A 27,047-nucleotide genomic window follows, 5' to 3' on the forward strand; every position below is an offset into this window, starting at 1 on the left:
GTGTGTGTGTGTGTGTGTGTGTGCCTGTGTGTGTGTGTGTGTGTGTGTGTGTGTGTGTGTGCCTGTGTGTGTGTGGGCAGCTAAGGGCCGATGCCAAGGTGGGCGAGTGGGAAGCTGTCAGCGCCCTCGGCCCAATCAGGGAAGGCAGGGGAAGGGTCTGGGTGGAAAGGGCCGGCCAATCCTGAAGTGCCAGGGGTCTACCGCCCTGTGCTGAAGGCGGCCGGAGCGGGCACAACCTGCCCTCAGCCCAGTGGGCACCGCTGCATCCCCCCTGCCCACGGTGGGGAGCAGGCAGGCGCCACGACCCCCATCCTCCTCCGAATCGCTCTCCCCTAGGAAGTGCTTTATTTTCCACACGAGGCTCCTGCGGAAAGTGACTGCTCCTCTGTGTGCTGTACGGCAGCCAAAGTCACAAAAACCACCAGCGCCCCAGGAATCAGAGCTCAAACTGAGGCCTTAGCACAAGGGGAAGCTGCCCTCATTCAGCCGTCAGACCCTCAAAGGTGGAGAGAATGCTTGGGTGGTCTCCCCTGCCGCCTATAAGGCAGCAAACCCAAGTCAGCTGCACTTAGGGGCAGGTCTGATTGGAGTATTGCCTCCTGGGTCTCCCCCGCCCATCCCCTTCTCCTTTTCAATTCAGCCTTCATAAACTTAGGCTTAGATCAGCCAGGTCTGCCCCCTTCTTAGATGGCTGTTGTTCTGCCTAATAGACCAATGGGAGGTGCCCAGGGACAAGCCCGGAGGGAGGCCGCCCTTCTTGGTCAGATTCCACCTTCCACTGGCAGGAATCAGCCCATTCCTCTTACCTCCTCGTGGTGGTCATCCATTTTCATGGGGACCGATGGCATCACAGGACAATGTCTTGAGTCCTCAGCCTCCCTCTCCCAGACATGGATACCCAGTAGCAGGACCAAAGTCAGGAGGGCTGGTGATGGCCTGGGATGCAGTGGGCAACCTTGGCATCTTCCGTGTCTGACCAAGCTCTGCATGCTCCACAGGGCCTGCTTCTCATCCACCCCTTCCTCCAGGGGGAAGGGGCAGACATCCCCTCCCTAACTCACCCTCAACCTGGTTTAGTCGTCTGCTGAGGCTTTTTTTAATGGGCTGTGGTCACTTTGCCTGTTCCAGCATGGAGCCACAGATGAAAGCTGAGTGACAGGTGGACACGGAAGGGGGATGGGCAGCCTTCCCACGGGGGTGGGGGGAGTCCTCCTGAACAGCTCAGTGGTGACCTAGGTGACCTAGAGCAGTCCTGTGTGGAGGCAACTCGAGAATTCAGGACCTGGCCCAGGGCCCCGAGGCAATAAGCCTCATGCCCTTGTCCCCATTCCCTGAGGGCCCAATGTGATCCCCATAGCTACAAAGCACAGAGGCAAAGGATTCCATTCTCTTCCTTTATTGAGACACAATGTTTAAATACAGACAACAGAAAACAGACAGGTCCCCTTTACCTCAATGAAACCCAAGAGGGTTGTCAGAGGGACTGAGGAGAAAGGGTTTCAGAATCTTTTTATAAAAAAATCCCCGCCACCCCCACCCCTCAAGCAGACATCAGGCAGCTGACAGCAAGGCCCTGTAAAGACAGGCTGGAGCCCTGGAACGGAAAGGAAAACTGGTCCTTTCTCATCTCCCAGCTCTGGGACAGCTGCTGGCCAGCCCTCCATCAGTCACACAGGCCGAATGCTCACTAAGACTGTACAATAGAAAATTCTACACAACAGACATGGAAAAAAAATGCTGGCTGAGAGCCCCAGGGTCTCCACAAGTCGGTGGTGGGCCTTGGAAGCTGCCCAGGCCCAGATCCAGCAGTGTGCCCTAGCCCCCCAAACAAGGAGGGCATCCAGACACCCTGAAGGAAGAGCTTAACCATCAAACATATTTTATTGGCATGTTACTGAGGTCGTTTGTGGCTGCTCATCTGCAGGCTGGCTTGCTCTTCCAGCTGCATGGCCAGGCGCAGGGCCTGCAGAACATCTGTAAAAGAGGCCTTGGTTCAGCCTGGCCCCCTCCCCTAGGGTCAGCGGGTTCAGCCAGGCCCCCTCCCCCAGGGTCAGCAGGTTCAGCCAGGCCTCCTCCCCCAGGGTCAGTGGGTTCTGCCTGGCCCCCTCCCCCAGGGTCAGTGGGTTCAGCCTGGCCCCCTCCCCCATGGCTGGCAGGAGGGGCTGAGGAGCCAAGGATCAGGAACCAGGGGGAGCACCATGCAAGGCACTGAGGTGGATGGAATCCAGCATGTAGCACTGAGGGATACTTCCCCAGGCCCACCTGGGACCCTCCTAGTCCTGGCCCACAGCTGGAGGGCAGAGCCCTAGAAGCAGGAGCCTGAGGGTGGGGGCGGGGAGGGCCTGTACCTTGGAGGCTGCTAAAGGTCTTCATGCCCTCGGTGGCAGCGAGCTGAGCTTTATTCACAAAGGTCTCCAGGTCATAATCTGGCTGCTCCGTGGTCTCCAGCAGCTCCACCCAATTAGACCACTTCTGCAGGGACACAGGAAGAGGGGGGCCTCGATGGACCTCAGCACTCAGGAATTCAGCAGCACCTCCTGCCCAGCCCAGGTCTCAGCCTGTCCCTGCCACCATCCAGGCCCAGGCCAGGGAGAGCAGCAGCAGTAGTCTCCATCTCCTCCCTCTTGCCCAGGACCAAGGAGGTCTCTGCCAGCCCACCCAACTTTCCTAAGTGATGCCATCACAACCTGGGGTATGTGTGTGCCCCTGTGTATTTTATGGCCACTAGAAACAAGTTAGAAAGAAGTGGTCTGATCTCATAGTTGTGGCTATTTGGTGAGTCCTCACTAGACTGGGGCCAAGGCCCTGGTGAGGCCCACTGGAGAGCACAGACATTGTTCTTCTGAATCTTGCAAAGCCACTTTTTTTCGGGGGAGGGGGGGAGGTACGGGGGAAGCCCGAAAAATGAAGACAAAGTAACATTTCCTGGAGACCCTCAGCATGGCTATGGGGCGGGCTCTGCTTAGCTACCACAGCCCTCTGAAAGTCTGGGTGGTATGGGGCAAATCCCTTCACTCTATCCTCAGTTTTCTCATCTAAAGTGGGGATCCGTCCCTGCCCTTGTCACCCTCTCTCTCCTCAGCTTGGTGGGGCCGGGTCCTGGGCCTGAGGGAGCAGCTGGGCCTTAGGGGGCCTGACTCTCCTCTTCCCATGGCCTATGGCTCCTTGTGCCATGTGGCTAACTCTAAGTCAGAGGGGAAGGAGAGGACTGGTGCACAATTGGGCCTTCATCCCTCACAGCAACAGAGAAGGGAGATGCTTCCAGCAAAGCCTGAGCATCTAGCACAGAGCAGGAAGTGGGGCCGAGCTGCTGGGAGGCTGTGGGAAAGGCAGGAAGACAAGACAAGACCTCCTGTGCCCTGAGGTGGAGGGCTGTGTCTGAAGGATAGAATGAAGCCCTGCTGTCCATTCAAACAGATCCCTGCCACCTGCCAGCCCTTCCTGGTGATCCAGGAGGGGACAGATTGTACCACCAAAGAGGTGCAGACTCTGAGCCTCTGGAGGAGAAACTGATCGTGGGTTTGATGACACAGGGGATGGCTTCATTTCTGCTGCTCATTGTCAGGAAGGGCTTCAGAAGAGAGGCGCTTCTGGGGAGAGAATGGCTGCCTAGGATGTCCAAGCATGCATCTTCAGGCTAAGAGGCTCAAGGCTCAGGCAGGAATGCCCCTAACAAAATGGTAGGGCAGGAAAGGAGCAAGAAACTTGCTTGGCATTGTCCAAATCTGGTCAAGAAGGGGAATTAAAAGGAGCAGAGCAGCTGCCCAGCCTGGGGTCAGAGGGGAAGAGGATGGGGGTCTACACTTGTGAGGAGGGTCCATCATGGGCTCAGACAGTCCTCTGCATGATTCAAGGCACAGAGAACTTAATGTGTCCTGCCAAGGATTCAAAGGCAGCAAGGTCTCTGGGAGGGTAGAAGGGACCTGAGCTGGGTCAGAACAAGAGTAACCCCACAACATCCCCAGTCTATCAAGGAAGCTGTGAAGCCCTCTCTGCTGAGAAAGCACTTCCTGACATCAAGCTGAAACCTGGCTTTTTGCAGCTTCCCCCCAATGGCTTTGGGACCCTGCAGAACAATGGTCACATCATCTCCAAGAGGGTTCGACACCTCCAGGAGGTAGAACTCTGAACTTTCTCTGCCCACAAGCCCCGCTTCCTGCTTCCTCAGGCCATCACCATAGGAGGTCCAGCTTCACTCTTCTCCCTCAGGATGCCTGGATTATCCTAGAGGAATGGGCCAGGTCCTACTGCACATGGCCTGCCCCATGGACCTCTCTCTTGTACTTTCTCAAGAGAAGAAGGCCGTCTATGGTGAATTCCCCACCCTGCTTATGCCCTGGCTCTCATCCCAGGCATTCCTATCTCCAATCTCTCTGGCTCTGCCAAGTAGCCTACAAAAATCCCCCATCTCCCTTCTTAACAAGACTCCACTTTCCCTGGCCAACTCTTCAACTGATTATCTTATATTTCTTCTCCCCTCTGCAGTCACAGAATCTGAAAGGTGGAAGTATCTCCCTTCTCTGTTGCTGTGAGGGATGAAGGCCCAATTGTGCACCAGTCCTCTCCTCCTTCCCCTTTAACTTAGAGTTAGCCACATGGCACAAGGAGCCATAGGTCATGGGAGGAGGAGAGTCAGGCCCCCTAAGGCCCAGCTGCTCCCCCAGGCCCCACCAAGCTGAGCAGGAGAGAGAGGGTGACAAGGGCAGGGACGGATCCCCACTTTAGATGAGAAAACTGAGGACAGAGTGAAGAGATTTGCCCCAGGGCCATACCACCCAGACTTTCAGAGGGCTGTGGCAGCTAAGCAGAGCCCGCCCCACAGCCATGCTGAGGGTCTCCAGGAAATGTTACTTTGTCTTCATTTTTCGGGCTTCCCCGTACCTCCCCCCCTCCCCCGAAAAAAAGTGGCTTTGCAGGATTCAGAAGAACAATGTCCATGCTCTCCAGTGGGCCTCTCCAGGGCCTTGGCCCCAGTCTAGTGACTCACCAAATAGCTGCAACTGTGAGATCAGACCACTTCTTTCTAACTTGTTTCTAGTGGCCATAAAATACACAGGGGCACACACATGCCCCAGGCTGTGATGGCATCACTTAGGAAAGTTGGGTGGGCTGGCAGAGACCTCCTTAGCCCTGGGCAAGACGGAGGAGATGGAGACTGCTGCTGCTGCCCTCCCTGGCCTGGGCCTGGATGGTGGCAGGGACAGGCTGAGACCTGGGCTGTTCTCCTCTGATGGACAACTTAATTTCTTTCTAAAACTTTTTTCAATTCTAGGTTTGTTCTGTGCCAACAGTATTAATTTTGTGAATATAGACTGAATTATGATATTCTATATCTCTCTTTGCTTCTTTTTTATTTAGAGGCAACTAGGGTTAAGTGACTTGCCCAGGGTCACATAGCTAGTGTCTGAGCCTGGATTTGAACTCAGGTCCTCCTGACTCCAAGGCCTGTGCTCTATTCACTTTGCCATCTAGCTGCCCACCAACTATTAATTTTAACAAATTAATTTCAATACTCTCCATATAGATGTGTGTGTGTTCAAAAAGCCAAAAAAAGGGCTATAAAAAAAGTTAAACCCATCCTTAACTGACCATAATGTAATAAAAATCATATTCAATAAAGTGCTACTGAAGAAAGGATAAAGGATAAAAATTAATTAGAAACTAAATGACTTAATCCTAGAGAACTGGTGGATCAAAAAACAAATCAGAGAAACAATCAACAATTTCATTAAAGATGATGACAACACAAACCAAAATTTGTGAGAGCTAGCTAAAGCAATTCTTTTTTTTTTTTGCTTTTTTTTGGAGGGGAAAGGTAGGGCAATTGGGATTAAATGACTTGCCCAAAGTCCACAGCTAGTAAATGTCTGAGGCCATATTTGAACTCAGGTCCTCCTGACTCCAGGGCCAGTGTTCTATTCACTGCTTAGAAAGTGTCTACTGACAAAAGCCAGCACGGCTCTGCCAGGACCACCTGACCACACTGACAGGTTGACTACAGTGATAGCTCAGAGGACACTAAACAGACAGATACCCCTCCCATCCTGCCATTTTCCCAGACAAGATGGAAAGATGTGACCTAGATGCCGGCATATCCAAGGCAGCTTGGGAAGTGGCTGAATGACTGGATCCCAAATCCCCCTGGGATCTGTGCTTGGACATTCTTATCAATGACTTGAGGCCCACAAGCACATCCACATTGCAGAGAAGTCAGAGCTTGGAGGGAGAATGAACACACCGTAATGGTCTGGGCAGGCCAGCACATGAGGCCAAATTCACTAAGGTTAAATTTCACAGGATAAAATATTAAGTTCTAGACTTAAGTTTGAAAATATAAATGTTATGAATATAGAATGAAGTCCCCAGCATGGTCAGAGAACAGACTGTTCTGTGTAGGCTTCTGAGGAACCAAAGCTACCTGATGCTGCATGAGAGGGAGTGTTCAGAATGTGGGAGAGGACAGTCCTGGCTGTGGTTAGTCTCAGAGCCACATTTTGGGAAGGATGCTTACAAGACTGTCTCTAGGGTAGCAAACAGACAAAGTCATCCAAGGGAGGGTGGGCTGCTTGCCTGATGACGCCTCACCATCCTTTCAATGAAGGCTCTAAAATATGTGGGTTGGGGGGTAGGGAATGGGGGCTTCTTCCCCAGAGAGCCCAGAAGACCTGGGCTTCTTGCTGGGCTGTGGATACTTTTCCTTGACTCTGAGCTGGGCTATGCATCTATAAGAGATGGTCAAGTGTCCGACTGTGTCCCTCTCAGGGCTGCTATGATACAGATGAGCCTGTCCTGGCTGGCCTTCTTAATACCTGAACGATCTCCTTGAGCTCCTCTATGGCCTTTTCCTCGAGCTCCCCAATCTGAGTCATGGCCTCCTGGAAGCTGGACATCTGGGATGAGAGCTCCTCTTCATCCTTGGACAGCTGGCCATGACAAGGAAGAAGAGGCCCCCACTGAGATCCAGGGTCTGGCTGAACAGCCCAGCCCCACCCTTTCTCTCCCCCTTCTGCTGCCCTAAGCTCCACTGCTTGGTTTTGCTTACACCATGGGGGTGACTGGCACTGTCTGAGCTGGACCCCAGCTCTTCCGCCTCTGTCTCCATCTGGGTCTGCAGTTCCCCATTGCCACCATTGTGAGGGCTCAGCTCTTTGACCCTGGGCAGAGAGGGAAGGAGAGAAGAAAGAAGTCAGGCCTAGCCTTTTTTCCAGGCAGGCCCCTACAGGGTGGTGGGAAGGGGCAGGGTGGGTGTTGGGGGAAATGGGCCAGGCCTGGCACCTCTACCTTTCCCTACCCCCACAGCAGCGTGAGAGAAGTCTTGTCCCACATACCCACCCTCTGTCCCTTGCTTGCCCACTGCCTCCCGAGAGCCTAGGGCTCTGACCTTCAGGAGAAGCCTCTGCCCGCTGCCCTTGTACCTGTCGGCATATCTCAAGGTGTTCAGAGTATATTCACAGGAGCTCATCCCTGGGGAGATCATGGCAATCTGGGGAGAGAGACATGGCTCATGTTGCTGAGTAGCCTGGGGTTCCTTTGGTAGGATGGCCACCTGAGTGAGTTCAGGGGCTAGCCTGTCCACCCGCACCTGCCTGTGAAGGGCTGAAACTTTTGCATTCCAATTTGGTGGCTTTTGTCTCATTTCACAGTTTTTGCAGGTTAGCACAATCTTCATTTGAACCCAGCTCTCCCATGCCTCCTGAGAGCTCTTGGAATAACCATGATCTCTGAGGGTCAGAAAGAAGCCCAGAGATGCTCCCTCAGAGGCACTGGAGGGGCATTGGTGGGCCAGGGGCGGCCAGCAGCACAGCAGGCAATGCTGCCCGAGGCGCCAAGGCTGCAGGCCATGCCCAGGGTTAGACTTTGGCCCCTGCCCTTCCCTTGCTCCCTTGAGCAGGAAAGGTTCCAAGCTGTGGGCACCCCCTGGTGGTCAGTGTCTATGGGTCAGGCACCCCTGGAAGCCCTTGGAAGCACACCTGGGCCTTACCATGCAGGTCCGGGAGTTTTCCCCAATGAAGGAGTCCCTGAGCACCTGTGTCAGCTTGCTTTCTCGGAATGGAGTATGAGACTTATTCTGCCCCAGAGCCCGAATACACTCCTGTAGGACAGAGGAAGCTGCTGAGGTCCTAGAGCCCCATACCCCAAGCTCTCTGCCCACTGCCCTCTCCTCTGGCCTCTACCTTCAAGGCCAGCAGGCTTTTATTGATTTCAGCCCCTTCCATGCGGGTCTGCCGGTCGGCACTGGATGTGTCAGCCCCTCTCTCGTTCCCAGCCAGATCCACCAGGGAGAACTTGCCATATAGCTTCCCCTTGGCCCGGAGCAGGATCTGGAAGCAGGCATGGGATCGGGAAGAGCTGGCGTTGGCAAATGTCTGGCCTGAAGTCCTAGGGCACATGGAGGAGCATGTTAGAGGGTGGTCAGGAAGAGAGGCAGAGGCAGCCACAGCGGGCACCAGTGTCCAAAGAGCCCGTGCCCGCCAGCATGGCAGCCCCTTCCAGACGAAGGGGGCCAGTGTGCAGGGAGCCGTCCAGGGAGCCTTAGTCCATTCCCATGTTGTTTATCCAGCCCCTTGACCCCTCAGTTCTCTCCCCAGGGCTCACCCCTACACCTGCCTCTTCTCCCTATCCTGACCCTTGGATGAATCAGTTCAACTCGAACCAACTCTCTTGCATCCTTGAACCCTTTATCATACTGCCCATCACAGTGGCTGGCTGAGCCTCAGCCTTGGATCACTCCCACCACACCTACTCTGCCTGGGAACATGACAAATTTAAACCTCCTCTGGGCCCTCCCCGCTTCTCAGCAACCCTATTCCTCCCTCATCACCTCCCTCTCCCACTCTGCACAGCAGCCCTTCCACGCTTCACATTCTGCACAAAAAGCTGGGGCCGCTTGCCATGAGCTCCCTCTTCCCCTCCTGTGCATCTCTCATCACCCCCGTGACTTCTGCCGCTCTCCTCCTTTGTCCCTCATGAAGTAGTGGCCATCCCCACCGTGGCTGAGGCCTCTCCCTGCTCCTGCTCCATCCCATCTCCTCCAGCACACTGCCATCTTGACTCGCATCTACTTCAATCTCTCCCATTCTACCGGCTCCCTCCCTACTGCCTGTCTGCCCATCCTGAAATAACCCTCCCACGACCCTTCCATCCCTGCTGTCATTCTGTATCTCTTCTGCCCTCTGTGCTCAGGTGCCTACAATGGGTGCCTCTCCTCTCTCTCCTGTCTTCTTAACCACTTATAACCCGACTTCTGACCTCGTCATTCCACTGAAGCTGCCCTCTCTAAAGTCACTAACGATCTCTTAGCTGCTAAAACCAGTGGCCTTTTCTCCATCCTCATTCTCCTTGACCTCTCTGTGGCCTCTCATGCAGCCCATCACTCTCCTCTGTGATGTTCTCTTCTCTCTAGGTTTTCAGGATGCCCCCTCTCTCCTGGTTCTCAGTCTCCCCTTCTCCCTCTATACCCCGTCACTTGGTGACCCATCAGTCTCCTGTGGATTTCATGACTTGGATCTCTCTGCTGCTCATTCTCAGTCTACCTGTCCTCCCAACCTCTCCCGCTGACCTCCAGTCTCATCATATTGCCTACTGCCTTTCAGACATCTCAAAATGAATGTCCAACAGAATTCTTAAACACAACCTGTCCAAAATGGAAACTCCTTTTCTTTCCTCTTAAGCCCCCTCCAGCTTCTACACTTCCCTGTTACTTGTGGAGCACACCATCACCCGTCAGTCTCCTTCAGTGGGGCGCAGCAGCAGCAAAGGGCTCCCAACCATTCGGCCCCCAGGCCTCCCCCTCACCTGCAGGCGCTGCCCATCTCAATCATCCTGATGACATCATCCGCCGAGTTCACCAGGTGCTCCTGCAGCCCCACCACCTGCACCTGCTGCTTGCCGTCTTCGAGTACCCTGAGCTTGGCCTTCTTGTTCAGAAGGTCAAAGAGCTACAGTGGAGAAAGCAAACAGGGCCCAGCTGGTGGAGGTGATCCATGGGCACCACATCTTCCTCCCCCGCCCCACTCCCCTTCCTCTAAGGTGCTAAGAGCACAAGAGGGTTCTTTGGTTCTCTAGGGAAGGAAGCTGGGTCAGAAACAACAGCTGGGGGGAAGATTCTCCTAGGAAAGCCAGGCCAGCAAAGAGGCTACAAAGAGTGAACAGCTCTTTGGGGTACTGGGACTGTCTGGAGTCCTGGCCTGAGCCCCAACTCATGTTGCTGAGAGATGAGCTGGTCTCTCAGGGGCTGCTAGACTGGGTGACCTTCTCTCAGCTCAACACCCCAGGAAAGGACAGAGGGATGGAGCACAGCAGGGTCCTCTGACCCACTTTTGTCACCATCTACTGACCTTCCCATTGTAGATCTCAAAGAAGGTCACATAGACTTCGAGGCCGAGGTTTTTGTATCGGGGCTGACTCTTTAGCAAGAAGACATCTCGTGCTAGAGGAAGAGAAGGAAGGCAAGAAGGAGGGATATCCTGGTTGCCCTTCACTCCTGTCTCTAAGTAGGAGGGGGAGGGATGCTGTGGGCTAGGAGGGAGGTAGCACTCAGCTTGGCCATGACCCCTCAAGCTATGACCTGAAGCCAGGACAAGGTGAGGCTTCTGTGGGACTTACAGGCAAATGCGTAGATGCCCTTGGATGCATTCTGACTTTTCCCAGAGAAGTCACCACCCATTGTCTGCAAAGGAAAGCAGAAGCCCCATTAGCTGAGGGGCCACACCCAGGACCCAGAACAGATGAGCCCTTCAACAAGAGACCCAGCGTCCCCTCTTCTCCCCCCCACTGGGCCATTTTTCACTCTCCTCCCTGTGGAGACCCAAGGGCAAAACGGCACCCTGAGAAAGCTCCCAGGCTAGGCTGTCCAAAGGTCACCTTCTGGCATGGGCTCAGCCCCTAGGAGAGACTCACATGAGTTTTGCCACTGCCTGTCTGGCCATACGCGAAGCAGGTGGCCTTTCCTCCTTCAAAGATTGTCTGCACCAATGGTCTGGCTGTGAACCTACAAGGAAAGAAGGCAGGGGGCTGGGGGCAAGTTGGTGCCATCTGAAGCACATCCTGACTCTTTTCTGGCTAGGTCTGACAAATTGCATCTTAACTCCCTCCTTAGGGCTAAAACGTCACTAATTTGGCAGAACTGGAAAGTTGCTGATAAGCCCCAAGCTCTGGTGTCCCATACAGCTTGGAGTAGCCACTAGTAAAGGGCTGGCCAGAAAGATTTTCAGTCCTCCCGGAAGCCCTGACAGAACACAGACAGGGCTTCTGCCTCCTCGGATGGCACAGGAACATGCCTCTTGGGCATATCTGCACAGGACAATCTCAGGCTCAAGGCCAGAGGCCAGCTGCTTCTTTCCTGGCTGCCAAACCCATTGGCAGGACTTGAAACCTGATAATTTGTGTGAGGCAGAAATAAAAACCAGTCAGACCCAGTGCATCAAGCAAAACCCAACATGGGTCCAGATGGCCTTGAGCTCCCCAAGTCGGGCAAGGCAGAGCAGGCCCAAACGAGGGCCCTGAGGCTTCACTGGGAGGGTGACTATAAGGGATAGGCAGAACCCTACCTGTAGACAACCTCATTGGAGGCCGTTTCATCGAAGGCAAAATCGAAGCAGAAAGTCTGGTTCTCCAGGTACTTGGTCAGGTCCACTTTCAACTTGGGTTCATGCACTAGGAGGAGGCACTTGCTGGGAACTGAGATCACATCCAACTCCTTCTTGGTCAGCTCTGCAAGAGGAAAGCACAGGCTGCAGGCTCAGGAGACATACCTCAGATATGGACATGTGTGCCCAGTGTGGCACAGGCTTACCTTGCTTATTAAGAGGGCGCTTCCTAACACAGACACATATCCGATGCTCCTCTATCTGTAAGGGGGGATGACAGGAAGACAAGCCATTCAGCACCCCAGACAGGCCCTCCCTCCTCACATGGCCCGCCCACCATCCCTGCCCACTGCTGTGCGGCAGCGCCTCGTCAGGTCTACGTCACATGTACTGAACGCACACTCCCCATGCCCAGGGGTGGCCAAAACAGCACGGCCGCTGTCCAGCCAGTTGCCAAACTTACAGGGTCAGTCATGGTGAGTCTCTGACAGTCCAGAGTAGCTCGGAATTCCTTAATCATCCGGGCAAACTCCCAGTTTGGCAGGCTGGTGTCGTATTCCTGTGGGGCAACAATGGATGGGAGAGGACCACTGCACCATTTTTCTGGGGCTTCCATCTATACAGAGAGTACTGGAAAGTACCCCTCAAATGAGCCCAGGTCCAAAGGCAGGGGGACCCCAAAGGGTTCAGGGCCTACAGGTGGAAGGGTCCCCAGAGGATTGAGGGCCTACAGACAGGAAGGGCCCAACCCCAAAAGGCCAAAAGGGAGGAGTGATGCCCAAAGGATCCTAACAAAGGTCCCAAATGATGCCAAACCCACATTCAGTCCCAACAGAACTAATCCCTTCAGAGCAGAGATGCTAAACCATGGCTCACTGCATGCAGGCCCTAGGAGTCCAAACACAGGGCTCCATTTGCCTTTAGACCTCAACTAGGAAGGGTGTGGTGTGGATCCAAGGCCCAATGCAAGTTGCCAGCCTGGCCCCAGGAAGGCACCTGTGCTCGCTTGATCCGCATCTCTGAGTTCTGGGCCCTTTTTTCTTCTCGTTTCGTCTTCATTTTTTCCATTTCCTTCACTAGGCATGACTTCCTTCGAACTAGGAAAAAACCCCAGCTTATTATCACTCTCGAGAGCCTTTTTTCCTTAAAGGTGTTTTGCCAAAGCTCTATGGGCTGGGCAGCTGGGCCTGCAGCCCTGCCTCCATTAGCTCTGTCCCTCCCAGGTGCCCCAAGTTCACAAGCCACACAGAGAGTCAAGAGGTTACTTCAGAACAAAGCTTAGAATGAAACCTCTCCATTACAGCTGGTTCTGGGGGCCCTTCGTGCCAAAGTCACCTCCTTAAAGCACATCTGACCCCTAGTGTATCACTCTGGGGATGGGAACTGAGAGAGGGAAGGCCTCCTCAGCAGGGACTGCAGGACCCTGCTGCTGCCAATGCAACTCTTCTAGTCTCATTCCTCACTCACCCAGCCCAAGCCTTCTGTGTCTAAGCCCCACCACTCCCTGCCCTTGCCAGGCACTGATGCCTCTGCCCCTCGCGCTATTTTAAAGGAAACACCATCTGATGGTTATGGTTTTCTGTGGCTAAATGGTGCATCCAGCAAGAAGGATGCACCACCTCCTGGAAGACCCGGCATGTTTTACCACTGCCTACTGAAATCCTTCTCCTGCTTCTGGGGCCCAGGTCAGGGAGCTCTTTCCATGGTTTTCTCTCACTCACCTTGGCCCCGACAGTCTTCCTCAGGAGCACCCTTATTTGGGGACAGTATGTGGCAGGTCAGTCCCTTGGGGGCAAGGACTTAGCCATCCTCTTGAGAGTATTCACTGCCCATGGTGCATCTGATTGTCTGATTTGAGGCCCTTCAAAAATACAGCCCGAACTCCATCCCTATCCTCATCCCTAGCTGCCCCATGAGAGAGGCTCTTAACCTGCACCATTATGGGCAATACCAAGAGGGCCAAAGGAAACCTGTGTGCCAACACTGCACGTAGCAGGTATCCCACAGGACAGACAGAGCTGGGCCGAGGCCCCGCCACCTGCCATCTATGGTGCTCTAGGAAGGAGGCCAGACAAGTGGTGTGTCTCCATGCAGCCCCATTCATGGAATGAGTCAGTAAGGAACACTGAAGCCCAGCTCGGCTGACTCCCCCATCACACTGCCTCCCAACTAGCCTCTGGCGCTACCTGAATTTGCTGGGTTGGCAGCAGAGTTGCCTCTGATGGAAGACGTCTGCTCTTCTGCAGCTTCACTAACCGTAGCCAGTGGGATCTCAGTTATGCCAAAACGGGAGGCACGAGGGAGACCTGCTAGGGAGGGAGAGAGGCAAGTGTTGGCAGGAGCCTGGCCAGCCTGAGCTCACGAGCACAAATGTGGAAGGCCCAGTGCTTGGGCCTCCAGGCCCACAGACAACCCAAAGCACTTGACTTGAGATGTCCTCTCCCTTCCCTCCTTCACACAGACACACACATGGGTTGCCCTCAAATCTCAACCACCAAGCTCAGGCCACTCTCCTGGTCCTCCCAGCTTCCTGACACCATCCTTTCCTCTGCTATATCTTCTGGGTCTTGGCTCCTGCAATGCAGACTGTCTTTCTCCCCATACAGCCCTGGCCCCAGGCCTTACACAGATGCTCCCACTGTGTCTTTCCTTCCACTGGAGCCCACTCTTTACCCATTCTGCCTCAACGTTCCAAAGCTCTTCTCAAAAGGGCACCAAAGACTTCTACTACCACAGCCATGGGCATGGACTCCTCTGAAGCACAGTGATTAATAAAACTAGTAATTAATCCTCAGGACCTGTCCCCCTTCCCTGCCTGGGGTCCCTCATTACCTCTGACTACTACGGGGGGCTTCCCCTGAGACAAATCACAGAGTAAGCATTTAACAGACGCTTAGTCATTTCTCCTTTCTTCCTCCTCTTTCCCTACCAAGGCTGACATTTCTCAGGGCTGCTCTCTGCCTTTCTCTTCTCTGTGGTCTTTTGTTAAGAAGGTTCATCCCTTCCATGGCTTCAGGTCCCTTATCTTCAAGGAAAAGTTTCAAATTTCTCTCTAACCTAGATCCCTCTCTTCAGCCCCCAGTCTATTGCCAACCACCATCAGGACCCTTATGGCTTAAACTCATGCCCAAAGTCAAATGCTCTGCTCAGTAAAGTCTCCTCTATCTCTTAAAAACACCATGGTTCTGCCGGTCACCATGGCCCAGAGCCACGGAGCCCCCTCTGAAGCCTTTTGTTCCTTACAATGGAGCCTTACAGAATCAAGTCCGCCTCCTCTCCATTACCCATCCTCATTCCTTCTCCCCCCGCCTCCTATGTAGCCTCTCTGCCCTGAGGGTGCCCCCCCCCCAGCTGCCTCCATCCACATGCCTTATCCTTCAAGGCCTCAGTACTGGTCTCCTCCACTGGCCCACATCTCCCTGCCTAATCCCTCCCAAGCCCAGGGCCTCTGGTTCACAGCATTGTCTGCAGAGTGCTTACCAGCTCTCTCAGGCCTATACTGGAGGCTCATCCCCAAGAGAGGAGTAGGTGTCTTAGCTCCAGAGACACCCACCACCCAGGGACCTTGGGGTGAGGAGACGACCAACAGGGAAATTTCAGTCCTAAGTCCAGGGGGGCTCACTGCCCTTCCTCCTGCCAGTCCTGGCACTTATGCCAAGGCAAGGGACACGGCCTCCGAGTCCCCAAGTTTGCATCATCAACAGTCCAAGCCAAGATCTGTTTGTTACTTACTGGGAATGGGAAACTGGACCCTGGTGTTGGTGGCTGTAGAAGGGTCTACTTCCATGTCATTCTCCTGGGCCATGAGCCGCTGAGTCTCTGCCATGGCAGACATCCGGGTAGAGCGACCACGCAGAGCTGGAGGAACGAAAAGCCCAAGACAACTGGTGAGAGGGACAAGGGGGGATGGCAGCCCGCGCTCCAGGGAAGGTGAAGGACCCACATTTTCAGTCTGCCAAGCCAGGAGAAACGAGCAGAGTGCAGACCATCCCAAGGCTCATTGCCCTGAGGATCTCTGCGGCTCCTTCCCTGGCAGGACTCTCCAGGACCTAAGGGGGCCATCAGTGAGGAGGCTGTTTGGTCTTCTCCTCCAGCTCCAGTCAGAGGCACTCAGACATCACAGACTGTAGGACTGGGAGGACTTTGGTAGCCAGCCAGTCCAACCTGTACCCCCAAAGGTGCCCACAGTGTAGTACCAAGTAGTGGTCTCAGTCTTGGATGATGCACCCTCTAGTGACCTGCTCACTGGGGCATAGCTCCCAGGAATTAAAGGCAGAAAAGTGGGGTAGAGGGATGGGAAGTCTCAGAGCAGGCTTCGGGGACCCCCAGTCCTGTCCCCCCAGGCCCTGGAGTTGTTGGTGGTGCTGCTGAGCTCTCTGCAGGCCCCCTGCCATAGAAGACAATAGTCAAGCTAAAGAACAAGTGAAAAGCCTGGCTTCCTAGCTAGGACCCCCACACTTGACAAACACAGGGAACCAGAGGTCTTAACCCAGAGAAGTAAGTACAATGTCACAGGCCTCTGTGACTTGGTAATACGTAAGAAACTCAAGGCCAGAAGATAGCTATGGAAGGCTATGCCACTTTATCCAAAAGGGAAAGATAACATGTAAAATGTTACTCTACCACCCCTGTGATACAGGTCACATGCGATGCAGCATAGAGCAATGGATAGAGAATTGGCCACCCTAAGCTAGGCATGTCTTCTGACACATACAGGGCCATGTCACTTAACCCCTAGACAACTCCCTCCTCAGATTATAAAACTGTTGAGAAGGTGCCAACCTTGGTCAAGGCAGTTTTCTAAACCACTGAAATCACAGACCCAAGCCCTAGTCTATCTATATTACCATATGGAAATCAAAGACCAGAGTCAATAGGAAATCAATGGAGGAAGAAATAGACCCATGATCTTTATGACTGAAGAATACCAGAGATGACCATTTCAAGTTATCCAGGCACTGAGGACAGGAAGACTGCCATGAAAGAGACACTCCCCTTGCTATGACTTTGTGCTCCCCACCTAGTCAGAAGGAAGCAGATGATGAACTTGGGAAACCCATGACAAGCCTGCCATGGAGGCATAATGTGAAGGGATGGTAGGTATCTTAGCTGAATATGATGGCTCTAGCCCAGTGCTGGTGCTTAGGAGGAATGGGGATGTGTTAGCCAGGTCCAAGGGGAGGCATGCCTCCTATCACCCACCCCCCTGATCCTGTGGAATCAGATTTTAGTCAGTTCTGAAAAAGCACCAGTGTCCTAAGAAGATCTTTAAGGAAAGTCAGGCCAAGGAGGGCAGAATGATTCCAAGAAAGAAATTCTGTTGACACAAATATATCTAAGGAAGAAAAAAGGAGAAAGTTAGCTGGGGATTGATATTAATATACACAGGGAACCCGTCAAAGCCAGCTTATGTTTAAAAAAACAAAACTCAGCCCACCAGGAACAAAAATGAAGGCACTTCATTTGTACCGTCACACTCCAATCCCTGATATGCCAAGGAAGGAAGCAGAAAGTATTGAAGAAACAAAATGGGGACAGCAGCTGGACCATAAGGAGGGCTGAGGTCAGTAATATCCGGAGAGAACAATTTTTTGATAGCATAAGGTAGCAAAAAAGAGGGGCGGAGGTCTCAGAGAGCTATCATCAATCACTAAAAGGAGTCTAAACCAAAACTAGCTATTAGAACAAAACGGGTGAAGGATGCCCATTGTCTGGAGGAGGCTGTGCATCTGGATGGACAAGTCACAGAGTGGGCACCTGAGTATGGAGATCTTGGACAGATTCTTACACTGCTGCCCAGCTGGCAAGCCCTGGAATGTCAGTCTTCAAAGACTTCAAGGTGAGGATCACAGGAAGGGCAATGAAGGTCGCACTGGGCACCAGAAGGTGGCAGCATGTTACCAGGCAAGAAATATGCTAGACTATAGCAAAAAGATAAGAAAAAGAAATGCAAGGAATTGGGATAGACCATGGGGAAATAAAACTATGACTCTCTGCAAATGATATGAAGGTATACTTAGAGAATCCTTTAGAACCAACTAAAAATCTAGTTGAAATAATTAACTTCAGCAAAGTTACAGGATATAAACCCACATAAGTCACCAGCATTTCTATGCATTACCAACAAAGTAAGAGGAAATAGAAATTCCACTTAAAATAACTGTAGATGATATAAAATACTAAGGAGTCCACCTGCCGAGATAAACCCAGGAACCATATGAACACAATTACAAAATAGTTTTCACACAAATAAAATCAGATCTAAACAATTGGAGAAACATTGATTGCTCATTAGTAGGCTGAGCTGATATCATAAGAATTGACAATTCTACCTAAATTAATTTACTTATTCAGTGTCATACAAACAACCAAAAAATTATTTTACAGAGCTAGAAAAACTAACAAAATTCAAACTGAAGAAGAAAAGGTCAAGAAAATCATGGAAGAAAAATGTGAAGGAAGGTGGCAGTACCTAATAGTTCCAGATTTCAAACTATATTACAAAGCAGTACTCATTAAAACAATCTGGTACTGGCTAAGAAATAGAATGGTGGATCAGTGGAAGAGATTAGGTACCCAAATGACCATAGCTCTGGGGACAAGAAATCACTATTTGACAAAAACTGCTGGGAAAACTGGAAAACAGTATGGCAGAAACTAGGTATAGACCAACTTCTTACACCATATATCAAGATAAGGTCCAAATGGATGGGTGATTTAGACATATAGCAAATTAGAAGAGCAAGGATTAGTCTACTCATCACATCTATGAAGAAGGGAAGGATTTATGACTAAACCAGAGATAGAGAAGGATATAATGAATAATTTTGATTAAATTAAATGGGTTTTGCACAAACAAAATGAGTGAAGCCAAGATTAGAAAGTAGGGAGCTGGGGGAAAAAATTGACAGCAAGTTTCTCTGATAAAGGTCTCATTTCTCAAATATATGGAGAACTGAATCAAATTTATAAGAATACAAGTCATTCCCCAACTGATAAATTGTCAGAAGATATGAACAGGCAGTTTTCAGATGAAGAAATCAAAGCTATTTATAGTCATATGAAAAAATGCACTAAATCACTACTGATTAGAAAAATGCAAATTAAAACAACTGAGGTACTACCTCACACCTATCAAATTGGCTAATATGACAGAAGAGGAAAATGACAAATTTTGGAGGGGATGTGGGAAAATTGGGACACTGTTGGTGGAGTTGTGAACTGATCCAACCAACCTGGAGAGCAATTTGGAACTACACCCAAAGGGCTATTAAAAAAAAGGGGGGGGGCTATAAAACTAGGTCTGTATCCCAAAGAGATTAAAAAAAAAAGGGGGGCGGCTAGGTGGCGCAGTGAATAGAACACCGACCCTTGAGTCAGGAGGACCTGAGTTTAAATCTGGCCTCAGACACTTGACACACTTACTAGCCACATGACTTTGGGCAAGTCACTTAACCCCAAGTGCCCTCCAAAAAGCCAAAAAAAAAAAAAAAAACAGGACCTATGTGTATAAAAATATTTATAGCATGTGGTGGCCCATCAACTGAAGAATGGCTGAACAAGCTGTAGTATATGATTGTAGTGGGAATACTATTGTGCTATAAGAAATGACAAGCAGAATGGTTTCAGAAAAACCTGGGAAGACTTTTATGAACGAATGCAAAGAGAAGTGAACAGAATCAGTAGAACACTGTACACAATAATGGCTATATTACATGACAATCAATTGCGTATGCCTTCACTATTCTGATCAAGACAACAATCCAAGACAATTCCAAAGGACTTATGATGAAAAATGCTATTTAACTCCAGAGAAACAACTAATGGAATCTGAATGCAGATCAAAGTATACTCTGCTTTAATTTTCTTGCTTGTTTTTTTGGTCTATGTTTTCTTTTGCGACATGGCTAATATGGAAATATGTTTTGTATGACTTCACATCTATTAGCTTTATCAAATTTCTTGCCTTCTCAAGGAAGGGTGAGGGGAGAGGAGAAAATTTGGAACTCAAAATTTTTAAAAAGAAATGTCAAAAGAAAATTTTTTTACATATAATTGAGAAAATAAAGTAAAATTAAAGGAAAGGAAACAAAAAATATATTAGAGATTCAGATCCAGAGAGGGTCCTGCCTATTAAAGCAATGGATAAAAAGTACACTGAATCCATAGGAAACAGAAACAAGGAGGTAAACAGAGGCCAGACACAAACTGCAGCTTAATCCTGTATCAGAGGCAGACACCTTTGGGAGAAGTTGAGGTAGAGGCCCACAAGGAGTCTCAAGACAATCTGAGAAAATGGCAAGATGGGATTATGAACTTGTAGAATATAGTGCGACTCAATTCCTTAGGGTGAGAAGGGCAGAACTAAAGTGCCTGGCCCTCAAAGACTTCAAGTTATCAGACCTGAATCAACATCCCTAGACACTGAAAGCACTAGGCGTGATCTCTGAAGACAAATCCTGTAGTGACGGTTTGGTATAATGGATAAATGGCCTTGGAGCAGAAAGACCTGGGTTTCCTCACCTAGCAGCATGTCCTCACTGCCTTTACTCAGAGAAGGGGCCAGATGGGTATCATCCCATGCCCACAGCCCCCATGTAACCAAAACTGCTCACAGCAGGCATTGGAGTAAAACTGAATTGTGGGGTAAGGTGATCTACAGGAGATCAGAAAGGAGAAATAAGTTTGGGGACTGAACGTGCAGAGGTGATATGATTTCAGCAGGGAATTCCCACCACCAACATATACTGCAACCAGTCTATGGGGTTCAGGAGATTAGTCCTAGGGAGGCCCCAGAGCACACAAACATCGAGATGAAAGATGAGAATCCACGCCCTGCACTATCTACTCAAACATCCTACCTCCCTGAAAGTTTTACAACCTGAACCAAAAACCCCAAACTGTCTAGGAGCCCTAGACTGACAGAGAGCCTAAAGCACCAAACAGGACCCAAGGCTTTCTCTCACAAGGCCTGGGAAGCACAGGCGTCTCCTATCAATGCTTAAAGACCTCCCCAAGACAGTCAATGCTCCCCCGACACCCAAAGAGTGCTCCTAGCACACTGGCATGTGGAACCCAAACGACAAGATTCCTTCATTCTGTGACTCCTAAGAAAAACCAGTTCTCATGATTTCCATCCCTTTCTGTCAACACTGCTTTTTTTCAGGCGGCTGTGGACAGTATTCTCTGGCCATAAAGGCATCAACAGAAAGAATCCATGACAGTATGGTCAATAGACTTACTTACAAATACACCTAATTCCCTAGCTTGATCTCTGCCATGGGGGTGGGGGTGGGGTGTTCTGGCATTTCCTCCAGCATTGCTGTCAGCCCTTTCCACAACCAGACACAGGGAGACATTTAGAAGGCAGATTTGGAGATCATACTTTTCCCCAGAAATGGTGCTAAGTAATGAGAAAAGCAGACTGATTTCAGCATGGTGGTGCCCAGGGCTAGATACCACCCCTTCCCTTCCCCCAAAGGACAGTACTTTTGTTCTCCTTAAGTAAATGCTCCTAACCTCCACCTCAGCCAGAATTCTCTGGCTTCCTTCTTGAAGCCTCAGCTCAAATGCCCCCTCCCCAGGAGTCCTTTCCCAGTCTGCCTGCTTAGTACTGCCATCCCCTTGAACATGCGGTATGTACTGATTGAGAGCTGGTGTGTCCCCCAGTAGAATGTAAACTCCAGGAGGGCAGAGTCTATTTTTGCTTTTCCTTTGTAGCCCCAATGTCTGGTCACCTCAAAGCCATTAATCTCTACTTATTGACCAGTCAGACTGACTGGAGAGCCTGCCACTTGGTGTTAGGTGGTAAGGGGCCTCCAGTGACTTTCCTGCCAGGGACAGAGGATCCAACGCTGTCCGTGGAGAAGCCACAGCCCCACAGTGGCAGAAAAGCAGGCATGGGGAGCAAACTAGTGAGCGGCAGCTCCAGCGCCAGGCCTGCTGAGAGGGGCTGCACAGCACACACCGGTCAGACTCGCTGGGTTTGTTTACCTTCTTTGGGAGCGGGGATTTTGGAGAGGGTTGATCGGCGCTTTTGTTTCTGGGGAGAAAAGAAAACAAAAAGAGGACACCAAGGTGTTGGCCATTCTCCCCTGGGTCCCTCAGATCGCCCCGCCCTGCGGGTGACCTACCTGGACAGTAACATTCTCCTGCAGAGGCAGGCTGTCCTTTGGGTGGACAGGGAGAGGGGACAGTTGCAGAAGTTCTGGGTTGATGGCCGCCACATCCTCAAAGTCAATCTGTAAGGAGAAAGCAAAGGGTTCAGTGGGAAAAAGTGATGAGCTCAGCTCCCATCCAGGATGAAAGCCCAAGCTGCCTGGAGGTTCCCACCAAGAGCTCATCGCTCAGAGATGCAGGCTGCTACTCTTCAGCAGGAGGTTAGAAAAGTGCTTGGGGGGAATTCCCTGAATGGCGGCCCAAGGGCTGACAGTGGTTGCTCACAAGAAACATGACTGGACAGATGGGTGGAATGAGGGTGAAGTCCGCCAACTGGCTAGTAGACTAAGGGCACACAGCTCCCCCAGGATGCCAGCAGTGCTCATGGAAGATAACCGGTCAACACCCTGGGTATTGATACAGGCCCAGGTAGCAGCTCTTTGGCCTTCTCAATGGGCAAGTGGCTCAAAGCGTCCCAAGTGAGCCGGCCTGTCAAATGCCTTTAAGACTCGGCTTGACACTCCCAGCAGCAGTGCGCCCAACACTGGTGGGCTGGGCTGTCCTTGTACAGCACCCGACCTCTCTCCAGGTCACATTAGCTCTCCTTTCTGCTGCTATCTGCATCAAGGTCACAATCCTAGGCCCTGGGAGGCCCCCAGCATGTTTGTCTGCATGACATCACAAGGGGTTCAAAAAAGCCACACTTGGCCTAACTTAAGGAGCAAAAACACAGAACATTTCCAAGTGCAAACAGCCAAATTCTGTCTTGTCCAACATGAAGACTTCCCTTCCCAGACACCAAAGACCTGCCAGTCCTTCAAGGCCTGTCAGTGCCTACAGGGCCTGGTATAGAAGGATGTGCCCACTGAGAGGGAGTCAAGGTTAGACACTGTTCCAGTCCTTCAAATACTTCCAGGCTGGCCAAGGAGCTGCCGCTAAGACCTACATCTACAATGCTACAAGGCTCCAGCTGTACAGGGTATCTGGTGCCTTTTCCCTCCAGTCCCCACAGCTGCACAGGACAACATAAGGTATAGAATTAATCTCACTGAACAGAAGACAAAGCAGGGTCTGACCAGATCAGGGAGGTCCTTGAATGCCAGGTATGGGGTTTGAACTGAATTCTTAAAACAAAGAGGAGCTACTAAAAGCTTGTGACCAGAAACACAGACTCTCTTCAGGACCCCCAGCAGGGGTCACCTAGTGTTTGCTTCAGACTCCCTGGACGGGGAGCTTGCCTCTAAAGAGTTCCTCAAATCACTTTTCTCATCACTGGTCCTCTCGGAGAGCAAAAGGCAAACAACAGCAGCTTCTCCTGAACATTAACTATGGGGCTGCTGCGGCATTGAGGCCTCCCAGGCAGCAGCAGGGCTCACTAGTCAAACTACAGAGCAGTAAGCATTCTCAAAGGTCACCACAAGTCACTGGGAATGAATGGGGTGGGCGGCAGCCTGCAGTCCTGTTAACCCCAAGCCCCACCTAGCCTTCCTTCAAAGCACCTGCTCCAACATCCTTCGTGACTTCCCTTCTGCTCCCAACGGACACCTCACCTCATTCCTGGAGATTTGTGACAGCCCTCTGACCAGCCCCCCACATGAAGTAAGTGCTCTCCTTGGCCTGCTCTTAATCTTCACCAAACCCCACATTATGTTATCATCCTGTAAACAGTAAAGATTAGTTGTCTGGCTTGAGCACCGCCCAACATCTAAGCCTGGCATCAAAGGCCCTCTAAGATAAGCCAGCTCCAACTTACCTTTTCTGCCCCCCATCACCCCAGACCCTAGAGCACAGAGGCTCTTCACTTCTGAAATATATGGATCCCTTTGGCTTGTCATTTTATGAAGCCAGTCCTGTTCTCTAAATGTTTTTAAATGCCTAAAAAAAATTGGATCACAAAGGACATCAATTATATTGAAATACAACAAGCCACCAGATATTAAGAAACAAATCCATGGATCCCAGGGGAAGAGCCCACACTATAGAGGGTTCCCTGGGGTAGGCCGGTCTCCTCCCTGTCCTTTTATGCAGGCCACACTTATCTAATCCGTCCTCCAGGTTTTTGATGATAAATGGTAGGTTTTTAGTTCCTTTACATTTCCTGTAACCAAGATCATGCTTCTCTTTAATCACAGAATTAAAACCCATCACATCTCTGAGCAGTAGAAAAGGGGAAGAAAGTATATGTGAATGTGAATGTGCGCACGCGCGCGCGCGCGCGCGTGTGTGTGTGTGTGTGTGTGTGTGTGTGTGTGCACTGAAGCATCTAGTCCAACACTAGTACCTGAATAAGAAATAACCATTCCATCTCTGACAGGTGACAGTCCTACCCAGCCTCTCTTGTCAGGCCCTCCCTGGCAGCCCCTGCAGCTCCTTCGCCGAAGCCAGTGCTGGATCTCCAGCAAACTGTCACTTTCCTGGCAGTAAGGTAACTCCCACTCCACCTCCCCAGTTCCTACAGTGCTGTCCAGCCTGAAACCTCATGCACTCCCTTCTCTGGTTCACATGTCCTTGGCCATGACAAATGCCTAGGTGTACTAACCTGCAGAGATCTGGCCCTTAAGGAGCTGAGTATAATATGAACCTGAGCCTGCTTCTTATATAAAACACACAGGTAATGTCTGACGACTTGAATGGAGCCTCAGGCTTTAGCATAGGTCCCTTCTTATAGCCATAGACCATGGGTGAACCCTGCTCTCTGCATAGCACGTGGGGGTAGGGGATGAAACATCAATCATGAGGCCCAAGTCCGACTGCCACAGACTTAAGCCCTGGGGAGGAGGGGCCTCTCTGTAAATGAGTCAGCACTGCCCCAACTCACCTCTTTGCCCTTGGTAGAGCCACCTTCTGCCCATTCCACTGAGACAGAGGACCTCTCCAGATTTACTGTCATGACATTGGCGCTATGAATCAGGCCTAAAGAGGAAAGGGAGATGAGTGTAAGGAATGATCAACGGAATCAATGCCATTCCCTGCAGGGTCCCAGGGCCATCCAGCATTCCCCATCCCTTCAAGATCACATCAAGGGGGCAGCTAGGTGGCGCAGTGAATAGAACACCGGCCCTGGAGTCAGGAGGACCTGAGTTCAAATCCGGCCTCAGATACTTAACACAAAAACTAGCCATGTGACCTTGGGCAAGTCACTTAACCCCAATTGCCCTCCAAAAAGCAAAAAAAAAAAGATCACATCAAGAAAGAGAGACCGAGCCCCACACGGGCTAGAGGAATGGGAGGAGGGGGCCAAGCCAAGCTCAGCACTCTCTTCCTTCTCAGGGTACACAGCTGCAGCTAGGGGGCCTTTGGACAATGCTGTAATGCCCTCAAAGAGAACAGCCTGTTATCAGGTGATCCATAGGGCTCCAGCCCCCAGACTGCCTGTAGAGCTGCCCTGTCTCCTCCCCATCCCCGTTTGACAAGCGCCCTGGCCTATCTCATCAGTTAAACATTTATTAAGCGTCTACTCTGTCAGCACTCTAGGGCATCCAAGAATGCTCTTAAGGAGCTTACATAAGGTCTAGCAGAGGGCCATGGTCCATGTGCCATGCCAGCAGGCACTCTAACCTCCAGGCACCCACAGGCAGTGTGGTCACACTGCTGGTCACAATGGCCCCAGGCCAGCAAGGGGATGGGTCCCTGCCCCAGACAGCACAGGTGAGAGAGCACACCACCCAAATCCGGCCAGGCGACCATGTAAGCATAAGCAGCCCTTGTCAGAAGGGGACAAGCAAAGCCCTTGCCTTTGGCTGTCAGCAAGGCCGCCCCTCTCCCAGCACACCAGGAAGCCCGGACTGGGCACGGGGCATGCTCCCTCAGCCTAGAGCCCCCTCCCCAGGGCAGGATGGCACCACTGGCCTGGGTGGGCTGGGCCTGAGCCCTGAGAGGGGACACCCAGACGTCGGGGAGGGGGGCCCCCATCCATGACAGCCCCAAATCCACAGGAAGGAGTCTGAGCCCCGACCAAGGCCACCACCTCTTCGCCCAAGACAGCCCCAACCATGCCCCGCCCTTCCAACATGGCCCCGCCCACGCGCAACAGCGGCCCCGCCCCCGCCCCCTCACCGTTGCTTCTCTGGATCTTGATGGCTAGGCCCGGGAGCAGGCGGGCAAGGAGAGTGGCATCCATGGCGAGCCAGTCGGGCGAGATAAGACGGGCAGCGAGGCGCGTTCGGGGGTCGGACAGGCGTCCAAGCAGCAGCGGCTGCGACAGGAATAGCAGAGGTGAACAACTTCGCGTTCCTGTCTAGCCTATACCAACCGCCGCCGTTTAAATGCCGCGCGCCTGCGTCTTGCGTCCTACGTCTTGCGTCCTACGTCTTGCGTTTGCGTTCACACTTCCGCCCCTTGCCGCGGCGCGCGGCGCCTCCTGGGAAATGTAGTTTTCGTCTGGCCCCAGAGTTCTCTCAGCTTCCCTGCGCTTTGTGTGTATGGGGGGGAAACCGCGGGAACCACAATGCGTCTGCGCGGCCCCGCCCCCACCCTACCGACTGGACCCACGTGGGTTGGGAGTTCGAGACCCGAATCTTCAGTTAAAGCTAGCCCCTTTCCTGTAAACTGGGGGGATGCAGAGAGCAGGCGTACAGCCCAGCACCGGGCCCCAGGGAAAGGCCTAGGCGTCCTGGAGGAGGCAGCATTTGAGTTCCCCATTGTAGACGTAGGCCATCGGTTCCCAGCCACAGCCTCCGGAAGGACGGGCTGGACCCCAGGCGTTCTGCGTCCCTTCCCCGCCCCCCCCCACTCCACAGCCTGACCTGCTGATTGGACTGGCTGACAAATCAATACCTGATAGTGTTAATAAATGACTTGACCCTTAGCCGTGCATTGGTGACATCTATGATTCTGGAGGGGGGGGGGGCCGGACTTGGGTATCAGGGAATGGAGCGCCATCAGTAAACGTTTATTAGGCACCTGCTGTATACTAGGCACTGTGCTAAGATTTGGCATTTTTAGTGATTTGGGGCACGTGCTGCCAGATCTCAACTGCACCTTCTCCTGGCTTCTCGTGGATCGCTGCAGTGCTGTCTGATGAGCAAATGATATGCTCCTGGATCTCTGGAAGAACCTTTAAAAACATCTTGAGTAATGTCTGGTTTTTATATGCCCTAAATCTCTCCCATTGTTCTTGCCCCCGCCCAGAGAAACGTCCCACATAACAAACTATATTTAAAGGGAGAATAAAGGAGGGGAAGAAGAGGAAAGCAAAAGAAGGGCCTGGAAGGGGCTGCCTGGGGAGGCAGTGGGGGCCCCTTCCTGGGAGACTGGATGCCCACTTGTCCCAAATGCTGAAGTGGGGATTTTTTCAGGCAT

General features: G+C 51.8%; 2 protein-coding genes across 4 annotated transcripts in view; both read right to left on the reverse strand.

Annotated features, from left to right (window-relative positions):
• LOC138165419 (small ribosomal subunit protein eS8) overlaps positions 1-27,047 on the reverse strand; it is a 230,373-nt gene that overhangs the window by 2,640 nt on the left and 200,686 nt on the right. The window lies entirely within an intron of this gene.
• On the reverse strand, positions 1,381-26,046 carry LOC138165413 (kinesin-like protein KIF2C). Of its 2 annotated transcripts, none has more exons than XM_069093743.1 (21): positions 25,803-26,046; positions 24,565-24,659; positions 21,722-21,829; positions 21,582-21,630; positions 15,321-15,446; positions 13,775-13,897; positions 12,585-12,685; positions 12,052-12,147; positions 11,795-11,849; positions 11,550-11,712; positions 10,900-10,990; positions 10,606-10,669; positions 10,338-10,429; positions 9,796-9,938; positions 8,175-8,379; positions 7,982-8,092; positions 7,416-7,483; positions 7,043-7,154; positions 6,810-6,923; positions 2,349-2,472; positions 1,381-1,974 (listed from the first exon to the last, which is right to left on the reverse strand). In XM_069093743.1, exons 1-21 carry the CDS (start codon positions 25,864-25,866, stop codon positions 1,892-1,894), a joined length of 2,187 nt encoding a protein of 728 aa, XP_068949844.1. In that variant the 5' UTR covers positions 25,867-26,046; the 3' UTR covers positions 1,381-1,891. The 2 variants fall into 2 exon arrangements, with proteins under 2 accessions (XP_068949844.1, XP_068949843.1); XM_069093742.1 differs by lacking the exon at positions 25,803-26,046 and adding an exon at positions 25,481-25,720.

The sequence above is a fragment of the Petaurus breviceps genome, unplaced genomic scaffold, assembly GCF_028583685.1.
Source record: "Petaurus breviceps papuanus isolate PSGF00001 unplaced genomic scaffold, PetGlider_PUasm1.0 208, whole genome shotgun sequence".
Taxonomy (NCBI): Eukaryota; Metazoa; Chordata; class Mammalia; order Diprotodontia; family Petauridae; genus Petaurus; species Petaurus breviceps.

Excerpts from the sequence above, each read along its gene's own strand:
- LOC138165413 (XM_069093742.1), bottom strand. The coding sequence starts at position 25,658 with ATGGGGGCCCCCCTCCCCGACGTCTGGGTGTCCCCTCTCAGGGCTCAG. Across the intron at positions 11,850-12,051 it reads GACTCACCATGACTGACCCT|ATAGAGGAGCATCGGATATG; the intron begins GTAAGTTTGGCA and ends CCCCCCTTACAG. Across the intron at positions 8,380-9,795 it reads GAGATGGGCAGCGCCTGCAG|GACTTCAGGCCAGACATTTG; the intron begins GTGAGGGGGAGG and ends CATGTGCCCTAG.